General features: G+C 40.9%; 1 protein-coding gene across 1 annotated transcript in view; it reads left to right on the top strand.

The window, feature by feature from the left end:
- Positions 1–20,184, top strand: part of DNAH6 (dynein axonemal heavy chain 6) — a 294,154-nt gene that overhangs the window by 173,382 nt on the left and 100,588 nt on the right. Inside the window, exons 45-51 of the mRNA XM_022556141.3 lie at positions 6,616–6,847; positions 10,753–10,905; positions 12,212–12,352; positions 14,842–15,084; positions 16,621–16,788; positions 17,244–17,479; positions 19,693–19,954. Coding sequence (XP_022411849.2) covers positions 6,616–6,847; positions 10,753–10,905; positions 12,212–12,352; positions 14,842–15,084; positions 16,621–16,788; positions 17,244–17,479; positions 19,693–19,954 — 1,435 coding nt within the window. The remainder of the gene's footprint in view (positions 1–6,615; positions 6,848–10,752; positions 10,906–12,211; positions 12,353–14,841; positions 15,085–16,620; positions 16,789–17,243; positions 17,480–19,692; positions 19,955–20,184) is intronic.

Here is a 20,184-nt window from a genome sequence, read left to right as displayed (position 1 = left end):
CAATATCCTGTGACAAACCATAATGGAAAAGAATATATACATGTATGTATGTATGTATGTATGTATAACTGAGTCACTTTACTGTACAGAAGCAATTAGCACAGCATTGTAAATCAACTATACTTCAATAAAAACATTTTTTAAGTGTTGAAATGACCCGTCAAGAGTAAGTCAAAATCTACTCCCTGTGACTTCTGATATTCATTCCATCCTTTGGAGTGGTAATAATAATAATAATGGCACTGAGTGTGAATATAAACCATGATATGGAGTATCTCATTTAACTCTGATAACACCTCTGTATGGCTCAATATCATGATCTTTCTAAATATAAGGCTCAGAGAATGTTCCAGTGGTCTGTTGCTACATAATAATCCACTGTAATACTTAGTAGCTTTATTTTTTCATTATTTCTCATGGCTCCCAGCCATTCTCTCCTGGGGTCTCTCATGCAGTTGCAGTCAGACAGCACCTAGAACACCTGGCCCATCTCTGCCTCCCTGTGGACTCCACTGTCTCTCCAGCAAGGCAGCATCAGAGTGCAGGGGCTTCTTACACAGTGATTCAGGGCTCCAAAGGCTCATGCCCCAAGAGAGAGCCAGGCAGAAGGCAAATGGCCTTTCACAACATAGCCTTGGAAGTCACTCAGCATCACTTCTACCATACTCTGTCAGTAGAAGCACCATACAGGGCTACCCAGCTTCACAAGACAGGATCAGAGACTCTATCGCTTCACGGGGTCAAAGAGCAAGTAGGACCAGAAACATTATTGCAGGCGTTTTTGGACAGTACCGTGTGCCACAGAGAGATTAAGTGAATTGTCCGAAGCCCTTTAGCTGGTGAGTGGCAGGCTGGGGATCATATCCAATGCTTTGATTCTAACTTCACTGTAGATGCCTCCACCAAAAATGGATCCACTCTTTTTCCTAACAGCCCTCCAAATATTTGAAAATCATGACCAAGTTCTTCTTAGCTTTACCTTCTCCAGGCATAATTATCCCAGACGTTTCACTATTGCCTATTAGCAGTTATTTCCAATTTTCAACATACTGAGCCCTTCATAACTTTTTGATATTTCACTTAAAATGTGATACCCAGATTTGATATAGTATTCTGTGGAATAAGCAGTGCAAAATGTGTGTGAGGACAGGATTTCCCATGGTCTACTACCATGGCAAGATTTTAATTGCTTTGTTTGTTTCTCTTGTCAACTATATTTTAGTGTTGGACCTTGTTAAGACTGACAGATCTCCAGGATTTTTTTTCCATAACCATAAGCAAACCAAGTCTTTTGCCCTTCCTATACTTCTGCTATTTAATTAACTCTAATTCAAGGATTTATGTTCATCACAGCTCAAGTGTTGTAACACAAAATAGTTTGTCATTGGGTTGTCAGGATACCACTTGCTTCCCATCTGTTCCCCTGCCAATATACCCACACACTAACTCCTAACAACTTTTATTCCCATAGCTCAAGCAAGCCCTAAGCCTGAAAGAAAAAAGAAAAGAATGGCAGAACTCTGGTCTGAGAAACTTCCTGAAGAATAGACCAGATGATAGGCAAAGTCGGCTTAATTATATTTATAATCTCTCTTACTTTTGTGAAAGGGAATCACCAGGCTACTCAAGGTTTGCTTAAAATATTACAGAAGGAAATTAAAAACCATTTGTAAAATGGGGGAGATTTAGTTTTCCTGCAAAAAGGACCGCCAGGTAAATAACTATGTAGACGTGTTCTCTTTTTTTCTAGAGAGGAATTTCTACTTGTCGTAAGAGCTCTCAAACACCTACTGCTGATTACCAATTGGAAAGGACTTCCATTATGAACAAGAGTTTTGGGAAAATCACTAAATATTCAGCAATATAGCTGATGCTACATTTCCATTTGTTAACATTCTAGGTTCTTGTTTTGTTTTGTTGCATAGGATAACTGAATAAAAGCCTTCCCAACTCAGAAAAAATTAAAATTTACTTCAGAGCCTGTGCTTTCGAAGAGCAGTTTGCACCAAGCTGTTTACCTATTACATGCCCCCAAAGTTGTCACCATACTGCAAGGATGGTCAAATGGATCTCTCTGTTAAAATAAAGTTACTAATTAGGAGAGCCATCTCTTGCCTACTACAGCAGAGAAAATGTAACTTTGGAGGATTCTCAATGGAGGGAGTTTTTTATCCATTGATATGTAAGTTGACAGAAAAAATAACAGTGGGAAGCAGAAAGGACAAGTCATTTGTTTCAAATAATCTCAGATGGAAAAAACAAATTACTATAATGTAAATGAAACAAGGGAAGAGTAACATATAAAGTGCAAGATATTTATGATATTCAATATTTTCATCCACTATAGAGCCCTTGTGCATTATGGGAAGAAATAACAAAACATTATTACATATCCATTCAGCCCTCAATTTTATACTCTCAGAGGTAGCTGAGGAGGTATAAGCAAATGATCTGAAGTGTCGTCTGTTAGATGTGCATTGTGATAGAGATATAGCAGTGGCAATAGTACCTGTGGGTCTTAGTTGTTTTAGGGGAGGAGTCAGCAAAGGATCTGTCAAACGAAAAAAAAGAAAAAAATGCCCAATGTAAGGGTTATGAGTTAAGTTTTATTTGGGGGAAAATGAGGACTATAGCCCAGAAAACAGCCTCTCAGATAGCCATGAGGAACTGCTCCAGAGAGGTAGGGGGGAGGTGATTTTGGTGAAGGGGGTACGTTCAATCAAGCACACATTTTGGCAGAAGGTTGCTGCTAGTCACAAGGAACAGATGTCTCCATTAACGATTTTAGTGCTTTTCTAGATATGAGAAGATGCAAGAAATTTAGCTCATAAAATCTCCTGAAAATAGATATCTGAAGATCTGTTCTGCCAGTTTTTCCCAGAGCACAGAGTTCCTCATTCCTGATCTCCACCCTGACCTCCTTTCAGGGTGTGTTGAAGGTCAGAGATTGCAGTGGTTAGTGACTTCATTCTTGTAGAACCAGGTGGCAAGCGAGTTTTTAGTTGGCAAGTCCTAGGGAAAGGAGCTACAACCTTCTTTCGTAAAGGGCCAGATGGTAAATATTTTAGGCTCTGCCACAGACCCTGTCACAAGTACTCAACTCTGCCATTGTAACACAAAAGCAACCACCGCCACTCAGTGAATAAATGAGCACAGCTGTGCTCAAATAAAGCTTCATTTATGGACACTCATGTTGGAACGTCATGTGATGATGTCACATATCATAAAATATTACTTTTGATTTTTTGTCAACCATTTAAAAATCTAAACACCACTCTTAGCTCATAGGCCATAAAAAATTTTTTTGAAAAACCAATCTTTGGGTTAAGTTTTGGCCCATAGGCCATCTTTTGCTCACTCCTGTTCTAGACAAAGCAGTGTTATCAAGGCTTTCTGGGCAGTGACACAGCACACTCACCGTAAGGGCAAGAGAGAGTGTGAAGCTGTAGAAGACCAATCTGAAAGTTTGATACTATTTCAGAAGATACTGAATAATGACCTAGGAGTCTGTGCTTTGTCCCAGAGGAGCATTTTCAAATCAGTCTTTGTAGGCTCCCCATTCTAAGCTCACGCTACGCAGCTCCTAGGCCCTGCCACCAAAGCTGATGGCACATAAGGACTATTTAACCACTGTCGTCTAATTCACAGTTTTTAAGGTCTTTAGAAGTTGATTACTTCAATATAGGTGATTTGGTGATAGTGTACTGAATTTCAGAGGTAGTTAGAATGAGAAATCACATGTTTATTTCCTTTTTTCATAAATGTAATTTTACTTAGAAAAATGCCTATTACCAAGATCTTTTTAATGACAGAACTACCACATAAGGAAGACATCTTTATATTTCCTACAAGGAAGAAATAGATCTACTTTGTTTTCTTTAAAAAAAAAAAATAGTGATTATCTTTCTGATTATATACTAAATACACTTATTGCGGAAAATTTACAAAAACATTGTTCGTAATTCCACCTCCTCACCTAGAGACAGTCACTTAAAATTGTATGGTGCTTTCAAATATATTTATAAGCATATATAATTTTTTTACAAAATTCGATTATGGCACATAGAGTTAAACATTATGCCTTTAACGCGTTTCATTTGCCTCCACAAGCCTATATAATTAAATATTGTTTTAAAGCATGGCTTTAACAACCACATTTATGCCATCCTAACTTATTTTCTAACTTATTTTAATGCAACCTCTTTTTTGTTTCATGGATTTTCTCTCTCTCTCATGATCTGAAAGGATTCTATTTGCAGCTAGCGTTAAGGTTTGTTTTTTTAACATTGTCAATATGATAACAAAACCATGAAAAGAACTAAATATCCATCAGTAGGGAACCGATTAAATAAATTATATCTATTGCTGTATTCATTAGCATGAGAATGTCCATAAAGCATTATTTAGCAAAACAGTCACAAAGCAAAATGTGGTGTCGAGATTAATTCCATTTTTGTAAACACACACATACAAGTCAACAGGCATAAATTTATTTATGAAGCACCTACTATGTGCTACACACTGCTCCCATAGAGAGCAGGACAGCATCCAGGCCCCCGTGATGGAGCTTACAAGTGGTAAAGTGTTAGCAATGGTTTTTTTCCCATCAGTTACAATGATCATGTTTTTCTTTCTTAATTAAAAAAGTAATAAAACCATTATCCTTCTCAAATATTTGAACTTTGTTTTTTCCAATTATCAGCATCATGAATTAAAAATAGAGTAGATGACAGATACCTTCCTATTAAAAAAAAGAGAGAGAGAGATTGAGAGAGAGAAATTAAACCTGCTTTTACATTTCTCCCATGATTTCTTAGTTTCTGATGACCCAATCTGAGATTTTAGGTGATAATCTTTTAAAAAGAAATTTTTTACATTTGCATCTTCTTTTTAAGGTGAGTTTATTGACATTACCATTACCTTTTTTTATATATAAATGTATTTATTTTTGGCTGCGTTGGGTCTTCGTTGCTTCAGGCGGGCTTTCTCTAGTTGTGGTGAGTGGAGCCACTCTGTTGCGGTGCGCAGGCTTCTCACTGCGGTGGCCTCTCCCACTGCCGAGCACGGGCTCCAGGCACGCGGGCTTCAGTAGTTGTGGCACACGGGCTCAGTAGTTGTGGCTCGCGGGCTCCAGAGTGCAGGGTCAGTAGCTGTGGTGCACAGTCTTCATTGCTCTGCAGCATGTGGGATCTTCCCAGACCAGGTCTCAAACCCGTGTCCCCTGCATTGGCAGGCAGATTCTTAACCACTGCGCCACCAGGGAAGCCCTACCATTACCTTTTTATCTTAACAACAGTATATGAACTTGACTCTCATACAAACTGCTCACTTTTATACTGACATCCCTTCCCCCTTTTTCTTGAGTTTCTGAATTTTATTCATACTTCTCTATATACCTTCAAGGACTCTTTTAGGAAGGATTTGCAGGTGGTTTACTCTCTGAGAAATAAGTTGGTAGCTTTCCCTCTTAACCATTGTGGAATGTCATCTTGTAAAAGAGATGCCTGAGGCCAGCCTAAAATTATTTGTCCCTTTGGGAGTAATCTATTATATCTATTTTTCAGATGCTCACAAATTTTCAATTATGTCTAAAATATAGATTTCTCTTTCGTACTTTGATTCACATATGCATGCATGCATACATTCACCTACACACACACACACATAGTTTATTTTATATTTATAGATCTCCTAGAAAACATTTAGTGTTTTGCTTGTCTTCTTTGACTTTCTTTCCTGACACTTAGTGACTTCCTCCGATCTAGGGGCTCAGCTCTGGGGGTTTCTTCTATTATTTCAGCTCTATCCCCTCTTATTTCTCCTACAATTCCTATTGTGTGGCCTCTGGGATTCAATTTGTTTCTCCTGTTTATCTTCCATTTTCTCTCTTGTCATTTTTAATATCATTATCTTTTTTTCTCTGAGGTCTGGCTAAATTCCTTGTGTTTGCCTTCTACTTCACCTGTTCAATTTTCCACAGTATCCTATTTGTGAGGCCCATCTTCCACTGAGGTTTTCAATTTGGTAGTCACATTTTCCATCAACAATCAATTTTTCCCTCACTTGGATTTTTTTCCCCTTTCTGAGTGCTCACTCTAGTATCATGATTGCAATTTTTTATAAATTCTTATTGTTAACATGAATCAGAAATTTTCTAAAATTTTTTTGATATAGTAAACCCATTTCAGATTATTCCTGTTGATGTTTTCTGAGCTGCAGTCTCCTCTCCTACATTCAGCGATTTTTCTCTGGCTCATCCTTAGAAATAGAGACCTGCTTGCCCATATAATGTTTAATATAAGTAGTGGCCTAGAGCAGCCAGGCTCCCTAACAAAATCCTACACACTCTGAAGAAGGGAGAAGAGATTTTACCTTACTGTATTTGCGTGACCAAGGCCAACAGCCTATAGGAAATGGGGGAGAGATGGATATAAGGAAACCAGTGGTGCTTTTCTCCCAACCATGAACCTCAGACATACCCTGCTCTTCCCTGTGGCCTTTGGTTGGGGGATGACCCTCCAGAGGCCACCAACCTTCCACACTGGGGCAGGCCCTCTGAGCAGAAGCCTTGTCTGTACACTTGAAATAAACCTTTGTCTGCTTTGTCTCCTGCAGGATCGCCCGCATGATTCGTCAGGAAAGAGGCAACGCCCTGCTGGTTGGAGTGGGAGGCACAGGAAAGCAGTCTCTTACAAGACTTGCAGCTCACATATGTGGTTACAAATGTTTGCAGATTGAGTTGAGCCGGGGGTATAATTATGACTGTTTTCATGAAGACCTGAGGAAGCTGTACAAACTGGCTGGTGTAGAAGACAGGAATATGGTTTTCCTCTTCACGGACACCCAGGTACATATCTAAATAGCCAAATGCAAGAACAGGAAAAGGACAAGTGTTACAATCACGTGTGTGAGCTTCAAATAGTTTTTAGGATGTAGTTCAGGGAATCATTCCTTCGAATAACAGAGTTCTTGGGCCTTATGAAAGACTTCTATGATACATTTTTACTTCTTTTACCAACTATTGCTTCCCCCTTTAAATTCTAAGTAAGTAAATGTGATCAGAGGTTAAGAGGGCGAGAAAGGATTTAACTTTTCTTGGAGGGAAAGGGCATAGAAAACAGAGGTAATAAACTGTTCCTGTAGAAATAAATATAAGAAAGTAATTCCCTAAGTGAAATCAATTAGGGAAACATGCTTTACTCAAGAAAAGGAAAAAATAATGGATATGTTTTGGTTAAATTAAATTTAAAATTAAAATAAGATTACATCTATGTCGACAACAAATTTAACTGATCCTGAATTTATTCCATGATAGAGGGCTGTCTACAGTGTTTACACTTTTAATGTCAGGGAAAATAAACGTTTATAGAAATCAGCCAAGGAATAAAAAAGTGATAAATCTGATGCGTAAATACTTTAAAATTCATTTTAATTTTGAAAACACTATAAAATGACTAAGTACGAATAAGGTGGGAAAATTGTTTTTAACATCTGTGACAAGCAGTGACCTTATATCTGAGTATGTAAATATTTTTTACAAATGAGAAAAGACCCACAGCTGAGTGTGTGGCCACTGTGGCCTGAGCCGAAGTCACATAACCTCCCCACACCGCATGCCCCCGTATTCGGTGCCCTGCCCCACTAGACCTGGTGTCTAGTGCCCCAGCATGCCCCCACCCACTGCTGAAAGTCTCCCTTACCGAAGTCAGCCCATAAAGTCTGGAAGAGGTGACTGCTTCTTCAAATGGGCAGACATCTACGTAAGTCTACAGGGATCGTGAAGAATCAGGGAAACGTGACTCCACAGTAAACCTCCAATAACCGGCCCCAAGAAAAGGAGATCCACAAATTGCCCCACAAAGAATTCAGAATAATTGTTCTAAAGATGCTCAGAGAGCTACAAGAGAACACATAAACAATTTCGTGACACCAGGAAAATAATGCAAGAACAAAGTGACAGCAAGTGACATCACCAAGATGGTGACATAGGTCAGTCCCGACTTTGCTCCCCTTCACAGGAACACCTAACAATTATTCACGGACGAGACACGGAGAAAATCCTAGAACCTGGAGGGTGAGGCTGCAACACACCCCTGCACCACAGAGACCAAGAAAGTCCATGTTAGAAGGGTAAGAGGAGCAGCGACACACTGACCCCGTTGCCCTCCTCCCAGGCCAGCACAGCACCACATCAAGAGGTCTCCTCTGAGCCTGGGGTCTCTCCAGTGGGAAGAAAGAGCCCAGCGTGGACATCCAGCCCCCGCAGTGTTCTGGGTAGCATCTTGGGAGTTTCACTCCAGTCTCACATCACAGGGATGGTGCAGGAATCTGCAGCGCTTGACCTCTGGGAATCTGACTGTGACGGAGAAGGTGTGAGGATGTAACGACCAGCACTCAGATCATGACAAACCAAGTTCTTGCCCACAGCGCCCAAGAGTGGTCCAAGCCAGCAGCTTTGCTCATCTGCAGAGCCAGTCTGACCAGGGAACTCAGCTGGGTGCAGGTCTGCCTGATTCGAGGTCCTCAAATGAAGAGGCTTGCCAGCCCTGGAGCCTGGTCCGGTCCCCCCACCCACCCAGTCATACCCTGCTGACTGCTGAGTGTAGCTCCTGGCCCCGCCCAGCCAGAAAGCCTGGCCAGAACACCTGGAAAGCTGTGTAGCCCAGCAACGCTCAAGAGGAGAGTATGGCAGACAGAGTAGATGGCCCACAGGGCAAAGCCAGTGGAGTGACACTGTCCAGCCATGGAACTTGGGGTGCAGATCAGCTTGAGTCCAGACCACAAACAGCCTTTCCAGCCTTGAAGCCAGTTTCCTGCTCCTCCCAGGCAGGGCAGCTAATTCATAGTCCCATCCACTGCTTAGTTCCCAGCCCCTCCGAGCAGAAAGCTTGACCAGAAACACCTAGGAGGATGTTTGGAACCAGCTCTCCTTCTCCACCTCAGCAAGGGAGCTAATTCATAACAGTGCCCAATGATGAGTGTACCTCCCTGCCACGCCCCACCCCACCAGACCACAAAAAGCCTTTTTGGGCTTGGAACCCATTCTCCCACTCTGCCAGGGCAGGGAAGCTAATTCATAGCCCCACCTACCGCTAAGTACAGTACCCAGCCCCAACAGTCTAGGAAACCTGATAAGAGAACCCAGGCAATCACAGAGCTCATCCTATAGCCTTGCTCATTTAAAACCGGGTCAGAAGTCCTGTCCAATTGTTCTCAGCCAGTTGCATCACCCATGACCTCAGAGCTCAGGCATTATCCCTACCCTAAAATAGACATTGATAGCAAGTCCTACCTGCTCAAAGATATTACCAGTTGATATGTCCAGAAACCCAAACTGAGCTGACTGGTGAAGAACAATCTCTGCCAAAGTGAACCAGTAAAGTCTGGAAGAGAAGATCACTTACTCAAATGTGCAGATGACAATGTAAGGAATCAAGGATCATGAACAATCAGGTAAACATGATACCACCAAAGAAAACTAATAAAGCCCCAATAACTGACCCTAAAGAAGGGAAGATCTGTGAATTGTCAGACAAAGATTCAGATTAATCCTCTTAAAAATGTTTAGTGAACTACAAAAACACACAGATGGACAACTAAATGAAATTAGGAAAACAATGCATAAACAAATGGGAAGTTCAGCAGAGAAATAGAAACAATTTTTTTAAAAAACCAAACAGAAATCTTAGAGCTGAAAAATACAATGACTGAACTGAGGAATTCAATAGACAGATTCAAAAGGATTCAACCATGTGGAAGAAAGAATCAGTGACCTAGAAGACAGGACATTTTAAATTATCCAGTCAGAAGCAGAAAAGGAAAGAAAAAGAGTGAAGAAAACCTATGGGACTGATGGGACACAATCAAAACAAACAATATCCACATTGTGGGAATTTCACAATAAGAGAAAGAGAAATGGACAGAAAGTATATATTGTATACGGTATGAGAATGTAGTCCAATTCTTTATGGACGTAGCTGTCTAGTTTTCCCAGCACCATTTATTGAAGAGACTGTCTTTTCCCCATTGTATATTCTTACCTCCTTTGTGTAGATTAATTGCCCATAGAAGTGTGTGTTTTATTTCTGGGCTCTCTATTCTGTTGCATTGATCTATGAGTCTGTTTTTGTTCCAATACCATACTATTTGAATACTGTAGCTTTCTAGTATAGTTTGACCTCAGGGAGCATGATACCTCCAGCTTTGTTCCTCTTTCTCAAGATGAGTTTGGCTATTCAGCATCTTTTGTATTTTCATAGAAAATTTAAAAACAAGCTCTGTTTGGTTCTTCTTTATATCTTCTCTTTGTTAGACTTCTTACTGTGTTCATCCAGTCTTCTCTCTAGTTCATGAGGATCTTTATGGTCATTACCTTGAACTCTTTATCAGGTAGATTACTTATCTCCACTTTGCTTAGTTCTTCTTCTGGGGTTTTATCTTGTTCCTTCATTTGGAATATATTCCTCTGTTGCCTCATTTTGCCTAATTCTCTGTTTATATTTCTATGCATTAAGTAGGTCACTCTCATTGATAGTTGCTCTGTAAATAGTTGTAATTTTGGTGTGCCGTGGGAGGAGGTAAGCTCAGGCTCATCCTACTTTAACATCTTGGCCACTCCCCCAGGGTCATCTTCTCTTAAAGATAAAATTAACTCAATGTGAATTTTAGATCATATATTTGCTTTGTAATATACAGGCAGTAAATGTAAAATGGTTGAATAAGGTATAATGACCACTCTGCTTTCTTCTACAGATTGTAGTAGAAGAGTTTCTAGAAGATATAAATAACATCCTGAACTCAGGTGAAGTGCCGAATTTATTTGAAAAGGATGAACTGGAGCAGGTTTTAGCAGCCACCAGACCAAGAGTGAAAGAAGTAGGAATTTCTGAGGGGAATAGAGATGAGGTAGGACATGTCAGAATGGTAAGAAGGTTTTGGAATACAAAAAGTTGTCTTAGCCTTTTTCCAGTGGTCCACAAATCCCCTTAAGCAGTCCATGGATAGAATTTTTTCAATATAATTTGTTTCCTTTGTAATCCTATGTATTTTATTTCCTACATTTAAAGCGTTGGTTCATCAGATTTCCAGAAACTGTTATGGAAAGCAGAAAACAGAAACCCTACTACCCCATGGAGATCATAGATCTGTCCAAACTGGAAAGCTTCTCTTATCCTTCTTAAACACAAATTTATTTCACACACACCCAGTGCCCTGCTTAAGGAGTTCAGTACTTTTGACTGCCTTTCCTATCAGCAAGATTATGAAATGCATTCTCTCTCTCTCTCAATCTCTCTCTCTCTCTCTCTCTTTCTCTCTCTCTAACACACACACACACACAGACACACACACACACAACACAGCTGCTGTCCAGATCCATTTCTCCAACACCGTGCTACACTCTGTAAGCCGCTATTTGTCTAGCCCAGGCCTTTCTCTTCTTTCTGCACCTTATCTAACTTTTTGGGTCAGTCTTTCTCATATCATCTCTTCTGTGTCCTTTCATGAGAATTCCCTCCACTGCTAGGTCAGGACTTATAGGTACAGACAGCCAATGTAAGCAGAAACGGCTTTATTTGAGGGACACAACCATTGGGAAGGCTAAAGAAAGGGATTCCAGGCTGAATTCCTTGGAATGATTATGAAATGACACTGTAGAAGTCAACAGTCAAGGACACTGCTGCCTCTGCCACAACCATTCTGCTGATCCAGGAGACCTCTAACCAATCAGTGTGCTACTGCTTCAGCTGCCAGCTCCAAAGCCATGTGTCCCCCACCACGTTGGGAGCAGCTGAAGTAAGGAGCCACATCCAGAGAGTGACCCCAGGTCCATGCCATTTCTGCCAGGCTCTGCACCTGCAAAAATAGTTGCCCTGTACCCTGTCTCTTTCTCCCAATGATCTCCTACCCCAAAGCAAAGCCTTGTGTGACTACCTCTCTCCACTTTATTCAAGGGGTCTCCTTAAATCCACTAATGAAGAGGACCTACGTCACATCCCAAACCCAAGTTGCAACAGAGTCTGCAAAACGTCATTTAATCTTTCCAGTCTGCATGAGAAAAAGGGGTTGGAATGGGATGTTAAAACAATTCATACATCCACTATGCTAACATTTTTTAAATTTGATATTGGTAGAGTCAGATGCATTAGCCAACACTTATTTTCATAGTTGGTTCAGCCTTATTCTAAATTGAAAATGTCTTTCTTTTTGTCAGGTGTTTCAATACTTTATCAGCAGAGTCCGTCAGAAGCTGCACATTGTTCTCTGCATGAGCCCCGTTGGGGAGGCCTTTCGGTCCCGATGCCGGATGTTTCCATCCCTTGTGAACTGCTGCACCATTGATTGGTTTGTCCAGGTCGGTGACATCACAGGATATCTCTTTGAGAAGTAGGACTCGCTTGATTTTTTTTTTTTTTTTTTTTTTTTTTGCGGTATGCGGGCCTCTCACTGCTGTGGCCTCTCCCGTTGTGGAGCACAGGCTCCGGACGCACAGGCCCAGTGGCCATGGCTCACGGGGCCAGCCGCTCCACGGCATGTGGGATCTTCTGAGACCGGGGCACGAACCCGTGTCCCTTGCATCGGCAGGCGGACTCTCAACCACTGCGCCACCAGGGAAGCCCCAATTTTATTTTTTTTTTAATGAAGTATAATTGATTTACAATGTTTCAGGTGTACAGCAAAGCGATTCAGTTACATATATATTCAATTGTATATATATGTGTGTATATATATATGTTTCAGATTATTTTCCATTGTAGGTTATTAAAAGATATTGAATACAGTTCCCAGTGCTATACAGTAGGAACTTCTTGCTTATCTATTTTATATATAATAGTGTGTATCTGTTACTCCCAAATTTCCAATTTATCCCTCCCCCTACCTTTCCCCTTCGATAACCATAAGTTTGTTTTCTATGTCTGTGAGTCTATCTCTGTTTGTAAATAAGTTCATTTGTATCATTTTTTAGACTCCACATATAAGTGATATCATATGATTTTTGTCTTTCTCTGTCTGACTTCACTTAGTTTGATAATCTCTAGATCCATCCACATTGCTGCATATGGCATTATTTCATTCCTTTTTATGGCTGAGTAGTACCCCATTATATCTATCTATATCTATATCTATATCTATATCTATACCCATTACATCTTTTTTTTTTTTTTTTTTTTTTTTTTTTTTTTTTGCGGTACGCGGGCCTCTCACTGTTGTGGCCTCTCCCATTGCAGAGCACAGGCTCTGGACGCACAGGCTCAGCAGCAGCCATGGCTTACCGGCCCAGCCACTCCGCAGCATGTGGGATCTTCCCGTACCAGGGCACGAACCCGTGTCCCCTGCATTGGCAGGGGGACTCTCAACAACTGCACCACCAGGGAAACCCCATTACATCTTCTTTATGCATTCATCTTTTGATGGACATTTAGGTCTCTCTTCCATGTCTTGGCTATGGTAAATAGTGTTGCTATGAACATAGGGGTGCATGTGTCTTTTTGAATTAGAGTTTTTGTCTTTTCCGGGTATATGTCTGAACTTGCTTGATTTTAAAGTGGTAACACATTGTCCAATAACTCCTCAAGGGTACTTACATTAGCTTCAAAGCCCACTAGGGATTTACTCATGTGCAAGGGATGATAATGACAATCATTGAACAAAGGCAGAATGGAATTTATAAAGAAGAGAAGACTATTAAATTTACCAGTGTAGAGTTACCATTGATCTTGACAAGAGCTGTTCCGGTGGAGTGATGGGGTAGAAGGTTCAAGAGAGAAGAAAGGAGGGGAATCAGAGACAGCTCTTTCAAGGAGTTTTGCCACAAAGAAACACTATGAGATGGGTAATAGCTAGAGGGGTATGTGAGGTCAAGAGAGAAGTATTTTTTTAAGTGGAGAACACAAACACACGTGTGCTGATGGAAATGATTCAGAAAAGAGAATTATATTGATGGTGCAGCAGAGTTAGGCATTGTTGGACCAGTGTCACTGAATAGGCAAGAAGGGATGTGATGGCTTCACCAGTGAAGGGACTGACATGGGCAGGGAGCACGCACAGCTCACCCCAGAGTATAAGCCCACAGATGCAAGTAGAGGGGAAGACGTGGGGGTGAAAATTCATTGAAGTTCTGTTTGCATTGCTTCTATTTTTTTTTTTAGTGATGTGGGGAGCAAGGTCATGAACTGAGAATGAAGAGGAAAGAGGAAGTGTTAGCAGTCTGAGGAAGTAACATAGGGTGCGAAATACTCAGGAGGATACAGGAGTGACAGATGAGACGATGTAGAAGCATTTCTGGGCTGAGCTAAGAACCCGCTTGAGCTAGTTGCCATGAATTGACAGTGAGGCCAGTCAGCACAGCTGTGGGGGGTTTTCTCCAGCCGTGCTACCTGCACAGTTGCAGGTGTGGGGTAACAGAGAGTTGCACTTGACTGAGCAGAGAGACACGAGAGGAGCAAAGGAGTTGAGGTGAACAGGACAGTGATTATAACCGTGAACCTGGCACTCAAACTGTATAATAAACAGAGAGAGGACATGAGGTCCTCATAATGGATGTGATTTTATTCATACAATTATGCTAAAAACACCCACATTTATTCAATCAATCAAATAGTTTTTGAACAACTTCTGTGTACCAGACACTGTGCTGGGGTCAGCAAATGCAGACCCAGGACCTCCCTCAAATGAGCACAGCCATTCAATTCATGAAACATCATGGACACGAGTAGGAGTTAACAAGGTAAAAGGGGGGGACAAGGCGAAAAAGACTTTCAGAGAAATGCATATTTCTTCATAGTTAAACTGTGTATTATGGAAATAAGCAACAGACTTTCCAAATCATATATTTATTTACAGTGGCCCAGAGAAGCACTTCTTTCTGTATCAAAGACGTTTTTCTCAAATGTTGATGCTGTAAATGAAGAACTGAAAGAAAAGCTCTCCCTCATGTGTGTGAATGTCCACTTGAGTGTCTCCAGTATGGCGGAACGCTATTACACAGAGCTCCGGAGACGGTACTACACAACGCCCACCTCCTACTTGGAACTCATCAATCTCTACTTGTCTATGCTGAGTGAAAAAAAGAAGAAGTTGGTTTCAGTAAGTTTAATATTATTAACTTAAAAAAAAAAACAACTTCTTTTTTTGCTTGGACTCAAAACTTTTGCCAGAATGAGTGGAAGATCTATTCCATCTTGCCTACTGGACCTCTCTCCATCCCATACATGCACTTGAAAACCTACAATATGACCAAAAAGTGTCTCATGCTGTCAGTCCAAAGGCCTTCCCCTTCTTTGATATTTAGATTTTTTTTTTTTTTTTTTTTTTTGGTGTGGTACACGGGCCTCTCACTGTTGTGGCCCCTCCCATCGTGGAGCACAGGCTCCGGACGCGCAGGCTCAGCAGCCATGGCTCACAGGCCTAGCCGCTCCGCGGCATGTGGGATTTTCCCGGACCGGGACATGAACCCATGTCCCCTGCATCGGCAGGCAGACTCTCAACCACTGCGCCGCCAGGGAAGCCCTGATAGTTAGATTTTGTCTTCTATCATTACATAAGGGTCCTTGACTCAGGAGCATGATATGGACATTGTCACAGAATTAAAGTTAAGCAGAGAGCTAGTCACCTCTGCAGTGTTTAGTAAGAAGGAGAACTTTTTGTTAAATAATAGAGATGGGGGTTTGGTGGTCTAACGTGTCAGTGGTTCCCATTAAGAGCAAGGACTTCGGTGTCAGGCAGACCAGGTAGCACCTCTGCTCTACCTCTTTCTTCCTGTACAACCTTGAGCATGTTTTGTAACTGTTCCAATCTTAGTAGAAAATAAAGTTTTAAAAAAATATGTATCTACCTCTTGGATTGTTGTAGAATTTAAATAAGATATGATTTGTGAAGTCCTTGGAATATGACCTAACACATATGAGGTGCTCAGAAAATAGTGGCTACTGTCATCGTCAGGCTGTTAACATGACCTAAAATGTTCAACATTTTAAATAGTAAAAATGGAAGCATTTACCATTTAGATATTTTAAATGTCTTTCAGAGGATTTTTACCTGGTAAATGTATGCCTAGTAAAATAACGTGACACATATTTTTGAAACATGACAATTTGAACCACGTGTTCTGTCTCACCCTCAAAAAACTGTTATTCCGAGGTGCCTCCTTTACCAGATACCACTCCTTTGATCCTAGTCAAGAATTTCCTACCACCGGGGAGTAAGGTTTAGATCAGCAACTAGGGCTAAGTACCCAGGACACTATCTCCAGGGGGTCTCAGCCCTGCTGATCCACCCTGAGGAAACAAGCTCCCAGAGCTGTGACTTCCAGGAGTTTCTATTTGAACTCATCCCTCATTCATTCAAAATGATACCAAGCTACCACAGGGAATAAAAATAATGCAGTGTGGGCCTTCAGTGACGTCCTACTCCTGTGGCCAGGGGGCATGGATCCAAACCCACTGTGGTGAATATCAGGGCCATTTCCTAGAGCTCTGTTACCTGAAGCTTTCTGTACATTCACAGTGTTAACTATTACAAACCGATTCACCAATTCCGCAGATGTGAAATTCTAGTACATGAGTAAGAGATGCCAGTAAACTTATAATACTCATCATAATAGATATGTTCCTTGTCATCTAGGCACGTGAACGGGTAAAGAATGGTCTCACCAAACTATTAGAAACAAACGTACTAGTAGATGAAATGAAATTAGATCTTTCAGCTTTAGAACCTGTCCTTTTAACAAAGTCACAAGATGTTGAAGCCCTGATGGACAAACTGGCAGTGGATCAAGAAAATGCTGATCAGGTATGCAGCATCACCCTACTGGGTGGTGGGTGAGAAGGCTTTGACCACCAGCTGATCCCTCATATACAATGACAAGTGATTGGATTTTTAAATATGTTATTAAAATAATTAAGTGATAGGTCAGTTTAGCCATGCTTTTAAGCCTGGCTCTCTCCCTGAGAATGAGTGAATGAGAAGGAGTGGGACAGAGAGAGTTGTGAGGATAGCACCAGCTGCAAATATAAAGCAGCGAATCTTCTCCTAAGAAGGAACTGTTTGCTCTAATAACTTTGTCTCCATTATTATCAACATGGCATGAGACGGGCAAAGGAGAGCATAAAATGCAGTAGAGACAAACTTCTTTCATCACTGGTCTGATCCAAAGGGGCAAATGTGACTCACTGTGATTGGCTTTGCTTTGAAACATTGAAATTCAAATACTGAGACCGCTCAAGCAGTCGTGTTTCAATGGTTAGGTCCGAAGCATTGTGCAAGAAGATGAAGCGATAGCAAAAATGAAAGCCGAAGAAACCCAAGCCATAGCTGACGATGCTCAAAGAGATCTTGAAGAAGCTCTCCCTGCACTCGAAGCTGCTAACAAAGCACTGGATTCCTTAGATAAAGCGGATATATCTGAAATCAGAGTTTTCACAAAGCCCCCGGATATGGTCATGACTGTGATGGAAGCCATCTCTATTCTCTTGAATGCCAAGTGAGTACCTCACAATCACCCATTACCAAAATACCTGGTGGAATTTCTTTGCTCTTTTTCTCCATTTCCATTTACATGTTTTCATTCTATTCTCCACCCTCTCATCAGTTCTGTCTGTCATTCAACAAACTGATTCCACAAGCATTTTCTTGAACATCTACTTTGCACTAGATGATGGAAAATATAAAGTTCTTCCATACAAGGCACTTACAGTCTAGTAGGGAGAGAGGCATGAAAAATAATAATTTCAAGACATGTGAGAGGTGCGTAGTATTAGGAGTGCCAAGAAAAGAGTGCCTAAGTCCCCCTGCGGAAGTGTGAGCAGGTTTTTTGGGAGACAATGCTCAGGTGGAGAGTGGACCATGGGGAGAGCTCAGGGATCTTTGATGCTCATGGATTGGGTGGCGTTGGGCAGGAGGGCAGTGATTGAATCATGAACAGTCTTGTATGCTGTGCTACGTAGTTCAGGTTTCACCTAGGAGATACGCAGTTTTCAAACTTTCTTTAGTAATATAAACTTTTCTTCAATAAAAATTGTGTTATAAGAAACCTTTCCAAGTAAAAGTGATCAAAGTGAAGGTAGAGGGCCCAGAGCACTCCCCCGCCAGGCCTCCCTACTAACCCTCTGGCCAGCACCTCGGTGGGACCTGGGGGCTCTTCAGAGCACAGATGGAGAGCCCTGGCCACAGGGGGCTGAGAACCATTGAACATTGTTGACATAATCAGATTTTCACGTGAGAAAGACCAACCTGGCCAAAGTTCACAAAGAGTGAGTTTGACTGAGAGACAAAACCAGTTCGAAGGTGATTGTAGTGTCCTGGCAAGAGATTTTAAGGATCTAAACCAAGCAAAGGAGATAAAAATGTGAGTGCCTGGGCCGTTTTTGAAATAAAACTATTATTCCTATAATGCCTTACATTTCTATGACTCTATGATTTTATAATTGTTTCTCTACCAAAACTGTGTTGTATGGAACATTAGTCATCCAACTACTTGTCCCCCCATGAATGGTGGTGCACATAACTACCAATTACTGGGATTATAGTATTGAGGTTAAAACTACCCATTTTTTGGGATAACATTTTTGATTAATTTATTTTTATAGAGATATAGTTGACGTACAATATTACGTTAGTTTCGGGTGTGCTACATAGCGATTTGACATTTGCACACACTGTGAAACAATCACCACGATAAGTCTAGAAGCCATCTGTGGGATAATATCTTTTTTTTTTAACGGGACGGTACTTTAATAGTATTTTTAAAAATTATTATAAGTAACACATAATTGGACAACATTAAAAACACATCTTTGTAGCTTCTTTACATTAACTTCAATTTTCTGTCTTGCTTGGAACTAATAATAGTAATAGTAGCAGTAAAACAAACGTCATTTTGGGGGGGGTTACTAATATAAATGTCATTCTACAAATTTTGAAAGTCAGTTAGATGCAAACAAAATAAATTTTTATAACTGTAGCTCAACCAGTAAATAAGAGCATTTGCAGAAACACCATTGTAAGTATTTTTAAAAAAACAAACTATACACACTATGAAAGTAAAATTGCATAAATATATGCCTAGAAAACAAAAGTAGTAGCTCTTGGTGCTCTTAAAGCCTAGTAAAATGCTTTCAGTAAATTGTGTTACATTTGCTTTATAATAGGAAAACTCAGAGCAAGTTAAACGTTACATGACTAATAACATAAACAATTGACATAACTCTGTCTGAATTCCATCTAATCATGCCTAAATGACATATTTTCTTCTTTCTTTTTTTTTTTTTTAATTTTTGGCCACGTTGGGTCTTCGTTGCTGCACGCGGTCTTTTCTCTAGTTGCGGCGAGCCCCCGCACGGGCTTCTCACTGCGGTGGCTTCTCTTGTTGCAGAACACTGGTTCTAGGCACATGGGCTTCAGTAGCTGTGGCACGTGGGCTCAGTAGGTGTGGCTCACAGGCTCTAGAGCGCAGGCTCAGTAGTTGTGGCGCACGGGCTTAGTTGCTCTACAGCATGTGGGATCTTCCCAAACCAGGGCTCGAACCCGTGCCCCCTGCATTGGCAGGCGGATTCTTAACCACTGTGCCACCAGAGAAGTTCCTGCTTTTTTTCTTAATCTGTGGGATACTATCTTAATGTCCTCAAAGGAATACATTTCTTTTATTCTTACATTCCCTCATTACAATGCTATTAACTTATCATGTGTATTTTTCAGGCCTGATTGGCCAACAGCAAAGCAACTTCTTGGTGACTCTAACTTCCTGAGAAGACTTTTAGAATATGATAAGGAAAACATTAAGCCTCAAATCCTGGCAAAGCTTCAAAAGTATATTAATAATCCTGATTTCATGCCTGAAAAAGTAGAGAAAGTATCCAAAGCATGTAAATCCATGTGCATGTGGGTAAGAGCGATGGATTTGTACTCTCGTGTAGTCAAAGAAGTCGAACCAAAGAGACAGAAACTCCGCACTGCACAGGTACGTCATCTGTGTTGTGATATTTTGTAGAATCAAAGGCCATGATCATCAATCATTCAAGCTCCCTTTGTGGTGCCGCTGAGACCCTACACAATATAGATAGTAATCATGCTCTTGAAAATTAGTTTTTGTTTTAAAAAATAGCTAGCAAAGATTGTTTTTTTCAGAAATGGCCTCTGAAATCAGCCCTCTTCCAGCATAAAAGGAAAGTAAGTCCTTAGTATATTCAT

The sequence above is a fragment of the Delphinapterus leucas genome, chromosome 13, assembly GCF_059928025.1.
Source record: "Delphinapterus leucas isolate spDelLeu-1000000601 "Yukka" chromosome 13, BTC_Dleu_Yukka2, whole genome shotgun sequence".
NCBI classification, from domain to species: domain Eukaryota; kingdom Metazoa; phylum Chordata; class Mammalia; order Artiodactyla; family Monodontidae; genus Delphinapterus; species Delphinapterus leucas.
This window is presented reverse-complemented; position numbering and strand designations above follow the sequence as displayed.